This window comes from Monodon monoceros, unplaced genomic scaffold (assembly GCF_005190385.1).
Source record: "Monodon monoceros isolate NGI ecotype Baffin Bay Population unplaced genomic scaffold, NGI_Narwhal_1 Super_Scaffold_3, whole genome shotgun sequence".
In the NCBI taxonomy this organism is placed as follows: Eukaryota; Metazoa; Chordata; class Mammalia; order Artiodactyla; family Monodontidae; genus Monodon; species Monodon monoceros.
Window position 1 is genome coordinate 71,259,745 of NW_021703780.1, and position 9,805 is coordinate 71,269,549.

Below are 9,805 nucleotides of genomic sequence, written 5' to 3' on the forward strand. Positions count from 1 at the left end.
TTGGACTTCATCAAAATTTAAAGCTTCTGCACTTCTAAGAACACTACCAAGAAAGTGAAGACGAACTGCAGAATGGGAGAAAGTATCTGCAAATCATATATCTGATAAGGGTCTAGAGTACAGGATCTATAAAGAACTCTTATAATTCAACAATAAAAAGTCAAATGACCCAATGTTTAAATGGGCAAAGGATCTGATTTGAAATTTCTCCAAAAAAGATATACAAGAGGTCAATAAGCACATGAAAAGACGCTCAATGTCATTAGTTATTAGGGAAAAACAAATAAAATTACAGTAAGATACCACCTCATACCTCTAGGATGGCTGTAATCAAAAGGACAAAGTGGTAGCAAGGATATGGAGAAATTAGGAGCCTCATACATTACTGATGAAAATGTGAAAATGAAGTCACATTGGAAAACCATTTAGTAGCTTCTCATAAAATTAAACATGGAAGACTTCCCTGGTGGCAAAGTGGTTAAGAATCCGCCTGCCAATGCAGGGGACACGGGTTCGATCCCTGGTCCAGGAAGGTCCCACATACTACGGAACAACTAAGCCCGTGTGCCACAACTACTGACCCTGCTTTCTAGAGCCCATGCACCACAACTACTGAGCCCCCATGCTGCAACTACTGAAGCCTGCGAGCCTAGAGCCCGTGCTCCACAATAAGAGAAGCCACCGCAATAAGAAGCCCACGCACCGCAATGAAGGGTATCCCCGGCTCGCCGCAACTAGAGAAAGCCTGTGCACAGCAACAACGACCCAAAGCAGCCAAAAAAATTAAACATGGAGTTACCATATGACCCAGCAATTTCACTCTTAGGTATACATCCAAGAGAAGTGAAAAGCATACATCCACACAAAAACCTGTACACGAACGTTCATAACAGCATTATTCATCATAGCCAAAAAGTGGAAACAATCCAAATTTCCATCAAATGATGAATGGATAAACAAAATGTGATATATCTGGACTTCCCTGGTGGTGCAATGGTTAAGAATGCGCCTGCTGAAGTAGGGGACACGGGTTCGAACCCTGGTCTGGGAAGATCCCACATGCTGCGGAGCAACTAAGCCCGTGCACCACAACTACTGAGCCCACATGCCACAACTACTGAAGCCCACCCACCTAGAGCCTGTGCTCCACAAGAGAAGCCACCGCAATGAGAAGCCCGCGCACCGCAACAAAGAGTAGCCCCCACTCACCGCAACTAGAGAAAGCCCGCGCAAAGCAACAAAGACCCAACACAGCTAAAAATAAATAAATAAATAAACTTATAAAAAAAAGTGCTGTATCCATATAATGATATAAAACTCAACCATATAAAGGAATGAAGTACCAATACATACTACAACATGGATGAATCTTAAAAACATACTAAGTGAAAGAAGCCAGACACAAAAGGCCACGTGTTGTATGATTCCATTCATATGAAATATACAGAAAAGGAGAATCCATAGAGACAAAGTAGATAAGTGGTTGCCAGGAGCTGGAGGGGAAAGGAGAATGGGTCATGACTGAAAGAGAATGTAAGGGAAATTTGGGGGCAGTAATAATATTGCTTCTTGATCTCTAGGGTCGTGACATGGTATACTCACTTTTTGAAAATTCACCAAAATACAGATTTAGGATTTGTGCACTTTTCTACATGTGTGTTACACTTCAATGAGAATGTTACTTACTTTAAAAAGTGGAAAAAATGGCCTGAAATCACAGTATCCTCAAGTCTAAGATTCCCACTTTCTCAAGATTGAAGTTAAATTACTCTACTAGAAAACTTGATCAGTTTGAAAATGGAATGGATGGTAAAGCATTTCTCAAAAAAAAGTAAAGTTTAGGTACAGTTTTCCACGTTTCACATCATTCATCACAGTAAGTACAAAACCATAAAGTACTTGTGAAAGAACTAACTAGACAGAACTAACTAACTAACTAGAACGTCCCAGATTATCTCCAGATTATATAATTTCATAACTGAATCAGAGATTAGTAACACCAAGGAAGCTTTTGTAGAATCTGGGAGCCTAAGAAGCTCAAGAGGTCACTAAGGTTTTAAACCTCAAATCATAGAACTACATCAAGCTACCATGAAGTGCTACTATTTCACAAGGAAATTTAAAGGCCATTATTAGTACCCTGCAAATCCTATCCTATCATTCACTGTTGAATGGTCTACCTTCCATGCTAGACTGCAAACTCAATGAGGAAGGGATAATCAAGGCTTTACCTCCAGAACATACCATTGTCTGGATATGGTAGTTGTCCAGTAAATATCTGAATAGATGGCTCATTGAGACAGTATAGCAGCATGCAATTATACACACCCATTTCAATTAAAACAGTGAACATGCTGAGGATCAAATACTGAGGCTATGGGTCACCCAGAAGAGAGGAAGAAACACGAAAACCTTTCACACAACTGCCTTTACCCTTCTCAGAAAAATAAACAGAAACTTTGCTAAGATAAAGAAAACTGTGCTGACTACTCCAGGTTCCACCCTGTTAGGGGATAAGGGGTAATAAATAGGCAGTGACTCAACAAAAAACAGAAGTGGGAAAAAAAGGGGAGTCAATTCTGCTACCTGCTCTTTTAAAAACGGCATAAGTTTGCCTTCACCCCAAAGCAGGGATTTATCTTCAATTTGTTAGAAAAAAAGTAGGGGGGGATCAGTAATGAAATGATTATAAATTGTCCTGCTTTTTATAGATAATTTAACTGGCCTGAAATTCTTTTCACCAAAGAGGTGAAATACAAACTATGTACATATACATATACGTATGTACACATATACGTACATACAAATAGGCTATGTCATAGATTATCAGCAAAGTGAAACCTAATAAACTTGATTCCCAGAAAGTGCTTTAAGTACTTGTGACTGACACAAGCTTAGCTTGGATGATTCACATCCAAAGCCGTGTGTTTTTATAAATAAATTTAAGGCAAAATAATAGGAGTGAGGGAATAGCCAAGATAGGCCCACACTGATTATTGAATGTGCAAGGCCACTAATTATAAAAAAGGGGCTAGAGACTTCCCTGGTGACGCAGTGGTTAAGAATCCACCTGTCGGGCTTCACTGGTGGTGCAGTGGTTGAGAGTCCGCCTGCCGATGCAGGGGACACGGGTTCGTGCCCCGGTCTGGGAAGATACCACATGCCGCGGAGCGGCTGGACCCGTAAGCCATGGTCGCTGAGCCTGCGTGTCCGGAGGCTGTGCTCCGCAACGGGATAGGCCACAACAGTAAGAGGCCTGCGTACAGCAAAAAAAAAAAAAAGAAAGAAAGAATCCACCTGTCAATTCAGGAGACACGGGTTCGATCCCTGGTCCAGTAAGCTTTCACATGCCACGGAGCAATTAAGCCTGTGCGCCACAACTACTGAGCCTGTGCTCGAGAGCCCACGTGCCACAACTACTGAGCCCGCGTGTCACAACTACTGAAGCCCGAACTCCTAGAGCCAGTGCTCCGCAACAAGAGAAGCCACTGCAATGAGAAGCCCGCGCACCGCAACAAAGAGTAGCCCCCGCTCGCCGCAACTAGAGAAAGCCCGCGTGCAGCAACGAAGACCCAATGCAGCCAAAAAAAAAAAAAAAAATTTAAAAAATTTTTAAAAAGGGTAGCTAACATATTGGGTATGCATTAAATGACAGAAATTAATTTTTACATGCTTTATCTCACTTAGTACCTCCAACAACGCTCAGGATATTATTTTGCCATTTTATAATTGAGGAAAATGAGACACAGAGACTGAAGAAACTGGTCAAAACTCGGACAATTAGCATATGTTCAACACCCCAAAGCTTGTACTCTTTTCACTAGATTGATACTGTCCAAAAAGTTGATAGGTCATAGCCTTCAACAGGGGGAAAGCCACCAATGATTTCTCGATTCTTATAAAATTGGGGTGGGGGCTGGAGAGGTTCAAGAGGTAATCTCAAATTACAGATGTGTCACCTCCCATGATGTTCTGTGAGTTCCGTAAATTCACATGATTTAAAGGCCCTCAAAAAATGAAGACCATCTCTAAGGAAGTGTGTACAGGTGGCAAACAACTCTTCACACTATGAAGAAAAAAAGAAACTACTAAATATCCAAATTAGAGAAAATGGTTAAATAAATTATGGTCCATAAAAAAATATTTATGAGGACTCTTTAACGATATGGCAAATTGTGAGAATGCTTATCAGTAATGGCAGACTCTTACAGCAGACCTATTTGGGGGACTGCTGCCCAGACCATGCTTTCAAGTGTCCTCTCCTTTTGCAGGGGTGAGCCTAAGTGGCCACTACGGTTACTGAAACACTGTCTCCTTACCGCAACTGACTGAACAAAAGGGAGCACCTGACCCATGCTGAACCAATCAGATACTCTAGTATTTGAATTAAGCTTCTGCCTGGTTCCAGAATACAAAAGTAGAAGTTTGGCTAATAACAGTACCGTGGAAACCCGAAGTCAAGTGAAATGGGGGAGCAGAAATTGAGACCCTTGCAGAGGAAATCAGCCTCAGCACAGAGAATAGAACAGACATGCAAAGAGAAGCAAAGACAAAAGACCACACAGCTCCACAGAGACAAAGGCAAAAGCCTGGGGCTTTCCAAATCCCATGAGGTTCAACCCTGCTTCCTGCAACTGGTTCCAAAAGATTCCTTACAATCAATTTCTCTTCACTTAAATTTGAGAGGATTTCTGTTCTTAACAATCAAACTTATCCTTGACAGATACAAAATTATATAAAGAAAAAAAGCATTAACAAAAATGCCAAGTATTAATCTCTTAATATAATTATGAGTGATGTTTTCTAGTGTTTATAATTCCCTTTCTTGCCAAGTTTTCAACAATGAACATATTATTACTCAATGAGAAAAAAAAAAAACTGGAATGAGGCAATTCTGGATTCAGATAATTAATTAAGGCTTTATTATAAAATCAGGTAATTTCACAGAGCTGGAAGTGACAAAGAGTATATAAAATTCAGAGGATTTCAAACCTTGTTCCAGAAGACCCTTAGTGTCACTGTGGTGATGCCAGAGCCATCTCAGGGGAAAAGAAAGAGGCTGAGCATACCTCCTGTAGTCAACACCTTTTGCAGTCTCTTCCCAGCTCAAAAGACCCCCTTTACTGTCCCCTTCTTCTAGGACAGGGTTCCCAACAGACATTTTATGCAACACAGACCACTCCTCCAACCACTCAGGTTTTCAGCTGATAATAGCAGAGTGAGAATCTGCTCCAAACCAGGCCTGAGTACCTTCCTCCAGTGTTTGGAATGAGAATGACATTCACTCTCTTCGCTGAAGTGGCCGAAAAGGGCAACTTCGCCATAAAGATCACAGAAGCAGAGAAGTTAGTTTAAAGGAGAGCATGAAGCATGAACAAAATCCATAAAACAAGAGCATAAACAAGAGACTTCCCTGGTTCTGGGCTCTAGCCATTTTCTGGAAGTCCCTCTAGATTTGTACCTTGGACATCTTGAAACACCTCTGTGGCCTTACAGCAAATGTGCCTTTTCTCCTTCAGCTATAGCTTAGTTTCTGTTGTCCACAACCAAATATATACACACAGGCCCCATTTCAACCAGATTAGCCACTGAGGTACATCTGATTTTCATCTACCCAGAAAAAAAGTTCCCCTACTTTACAAAGAATACTAATTCGGGCTTCCCTGGTGGCACAGTGGTTGAGAGTCTGCCTGCCAATGCAGGGGGAACGGGTTTGTGCCCCAGCCCGGGAAGATCCCACATGCTGCGGAGCGGCTGGGCCCGTAAGCCACGGCCACTGAGTTTGCGCGTCCAGAGCCTGTGCTCCGCAACGGGAGAGGTCACAGCAGTGAGAGGCCACAGCAGTGAGAGGCCCGCGTACCGCAAAAAAAAAAAAAAGAAGAATACTGATTCTAGTACTTCAACTTCATTTTTCTAGTGAGAAAACTAAGGTCCGAAGGCTTCATCTTCACAAAGCAAAAGTTAGGGGTTCTCTTCATTGAAAATGAAAAAGAGAATTTCAGTGCTTCCCAAATACAGACTTACCTAGGTCTTGCTGAGTCCAAGGCACTGTTCCAAATGCTTCATCAACATAAACTTACCTAACCCTCACAACAGTGCCATGATATAGGCACTGTTATCCTGTCACAGAGGAGTGTGAGGCTCAGATGAGCTAAGTAACGTACCCCAAGTCACACAGATTCAAGCCTAGGCAGTCTAGCTCTAGGGTCTGAGTTCTTGGTCAATATTTTACATTATCTCTTTAGTAGGGATTTAAGCTTAAATAAGTGGCACTGTTTATGCATTTAAAATTTGCAACTGGTACTTTCTATCATGGCAGAACTGACTTCTTAAGTCTCTCTCAAGCCTAAGACTAAATGACTGCATTTCTGATAACACAACTGAGTTGGAGGATATACTGTCCAAACTTAGTTTTTAACCTATTTAATTAACTTCCCTTCTGAATCCCTATGGTTGTGCATTATAGGAAGTAGGTGGGGCTATTACGTCATTTCTCCAAAACAATTCTATACTTACCTTCTTGCCCCATTACAGCCACCCCTCCTGTCCATTTTTGGCCTGGATATGGCCATATTACAAAAGTGAAATATATTTTCAACTATTTTGTTATATTAATTATTAATTTGTATTCCTTTTTCTCCATTTTAAAAGTGGCAATATTCTACATTCCTCAGGAAAACAAAACAAAATTAAATTGTGTTGCCTCTCAATGTGTTTATCTTTCTCGGGATCCTTTATTAGGGAATCTTCCCCACCCTCACCCTACACTTTCTAAAATCAGTGATTCTTAACCTGAGGACAATGCAACAGAAACTCCATAAATGACCCCCAGATAGTCAATGGAAGCATATACATGATTTTGTATTACCATTTTCCTTAGGGAGAGAGTTCATGAAGTTCATAACTTAACTGCATTCTGGACCTTTTAAAAATGTGAAGAACCAAAGACCTAAAGAAAACTCTGTGCAATAGCATATACTATGGGAAATGAAATTCAAAATAGTCTCAGTGATTCACATTTTTGTAGCACCTCAATACTTGCTAAGTATTGTTTATTAGGTCAGAAAAAAACATACACGTTATAAAGCATGCCCAAAGGGTCAGAGTCCAAAAGATCTCCATACTTTAACTATTCAAAAATGTAATCGACTACAACAACTCAATCCTATGCTTTCTGATTAAATCGTATTTTGCTATACATATAGCTTCAGGTTAATATGTCAGTGTAAATGATAGATGACATAAATCTCTTCTTCACAGTCTTTGGGAACTGTTGTTTCCAGCTCAAAGTACTGTTCATGTATTCACTCTATCAATTTTTTATTGAACACTGTCACGTGCCAAGCACTGCATTTAGCCCTATCTGCTGGTGTGATTAATTCTTGGCTCTCCTCTAAATTGTAGTCTTACTCTATAAATATAGGTTAGAGTATATCTTTCATATACGTCTGCTCAACAACCAAGATAATGCCTAAATCTTAGTGGAAACTTAAAGTGTATTGAGCTGTGTAATGATAAAACACAGAGAAGACAGGCTGAATACACACTCCACATTAAGAAACACCTCCCTGGCCAATTTTCATAGCCCACTCATGCCACTAAAGTCAGAATGAGATGATTCATTAAAATCTGTCATTGCCACCAAAACAAACAAAAAAATCTTCTAAACATAGGTCCTTCTGACTCTACGTTTTTCTTGGCTACATAAAGACAAGCAATCTCTTATGCTACAAAAGGAACCCTAAATAATGTCAAGATTACAAGGCCTTTCAACAAGGCGCTATAAAAATGGAAAACTTGACAAATTCACAAGCGAACGATTTTCCTTATGTTCGTTTTGCTATTAGCTTTCAGGCCGTCTCATAAGCAACATCAAGAAATAACAGAGATGAGGAACAAAAGGAGGAAAAGGAGAAAACCCCTACTGAGACAAGCATTTCGGCTCAGGCTAAGTGGAATGTTCTGAGAGTCGCTGCAAATGACCAAAACAATCCATGAGTCTAAAAAAAGTTGGTTGTGTGAGGTCTGGCTATTATAGTTCACCATATGTCAGGGGCATTGTTTGCTTCTTGAAAAAGTCCCAAACATCCTGCCTGCAGTCTTCTCCGGGTGCCGCTAACCATTCTAGTTATTCCTGTGACACCGGGTTAAAAAAAAAAAAAAAAAAAGAAAAGAAAAGAAAACAGGGCCATCAACAAGTATTTAGGAGGGGGCTAGAGAGAACTTTTCACCCTTAGCCACAGCCCACGATCCTCCCACGGGAACTGCCTCTGGACCGCAGCCCGGCAGACGGCGGAGGGGCTGCCGGCCACGCCCGGATGCGCAGCGGGAAGGGTCCAGGCCGGTCGGCCCGCGGGCCACAAGCTCTGCTGGGGCTGCCCCAGCGCGGGGACCGGGACGGGGCGCGGGGGCCAGGTGCGGCCGGGCCTCACCTCCACGGCTTGGCCCAGCTCCAGGTCGAAGCCCACCACACACACGCAATGCAGCCAGGCTGAGAAGCCGTCCCAGCGCAGCAGGCCCCGGCTGCGGCCCTCGTCCTCTTCAACGTCCTCTGGCGCGTCTCCCGCCGCCACCACGGCCGGCGCCTCGCGTTCCTCGTCCGCTGCCCCCGCCTGACCCAGCGGCCCGCGGGAGCCGGGCCCCGAGCCTGCCAGGCCCCGCAGAGCCATCCGCCGCCCCCTGGCTGTTTGCGCCGCCTCCACTGCGGACCGCGCCACAGAGCGCGCTCGGCTCCGCGCAGACGCAGCCACAGCTGCCGCAGCCGCGGGGGACGGGCTCGGCCGGGGCGGGGCCGCGGCCCATGTGACCCTGGGAGCCCGGCTCTGCATGGGTCCTCCTGTACCGGCCTCCCGGAGTAAAAGACGTCGCGCAGGCCCTTGACTGGGATTGTGAAGCCTCCTTGCTTTAAAGCTCTTCAAGACTGAAGCAGTGAATCCTGGAATCCTCCTTCGCAGTCCAACGGCCAAGGAATGAATTATTCTTGGAATGACACCGTTCATAATTATAAGGTATTATCAAATTGTTAGAACATAGTGGTAACGGTGGCTAACATTTATTGAGCACTTACTTTGTGCCAGATGATATGGCAAGAAAGTATTTGCAAATATTACTTCATTGAATCTAGTAGGTAGTCATCATTGTATATTTCTTTTCAGGTAAACTGAGGTTCTGAGAGGTTATGTGACTAGCCAAGCAAGTATTAAAACTCTGATGCAGGCTTACAGTTCACTCAGGCAATCTGTTGACAGAGATCTGTGCCTTCATTCAGCAGCCCCCTCTCCACCGAGCCCCCTCCCACCTTTCTTGGCCTGGTTGCCTGTGACTCACTCAGCACTCATCCATCGCCAGACCTTTCTGGAACACCTCTACAACAACCTGAGGATCACTTTCTCTCAGCAGAGGTCTAGTCTCAGGCAGCTTAGTATTCTTGGAGATCGACGTTGGGCTGGGCACCCAGGAGGCACTTAGTCTATTGAATTGTTACTGATTATGGGTCCAGCGTGGTGCTACAGACTAGGATTTATTTAGCACCTACTGTGCTGAGCATAAACTGCAAAGTGGAAGTAAATCAGAAACACACAATAATGCCCCAATAGAAAAGTGAGTAAAAGACAATGAATAATAACTCACAATAAACGTGTTTTTAAAAAACAGCACAGTATTCATGCTTTTACACACATTATCTTACCTAATCCTCCCAACAGCCAAAAAGGTAGGTCCTATTCTTCCCATTTTACAGATAAGGGCCCTGAGGCTCCATGAGATGATGATAATGTCACAGCCAGTAGGTGGCAAAACAAAGACT

General features: G+C 43.1%; 1 protein-coding gene across 2 annotated transcripts in view; it reads right to left on the minus strand.

Annotated features, from left to right (window-relative positions):
* The window catches only part of DENND6A (DENN domain containing 6A), a 54,656-nt gene extending 45,723 nt beyond the window's left edge, over positions 1 to 8,933 (minus strand). For both annotated transcript variants that reach the window (XM_029243672.1, XM_029243671.1), the window contains exon 1: positions 8,433 to 8,933. In XM_029243672.1, the coding sequence (XP_029099505.1) occupies positions 8,433 to 8,828 (396 nt within the window). In that variant the 5' untranslated portion in view covers positions 8,829 to 8,933. The remainder of the gene's footprint in view (positions 1 to 8,432) is intronic.
* Positions 8,934 to 9,805: the final 872 nt, after the last annotated feature.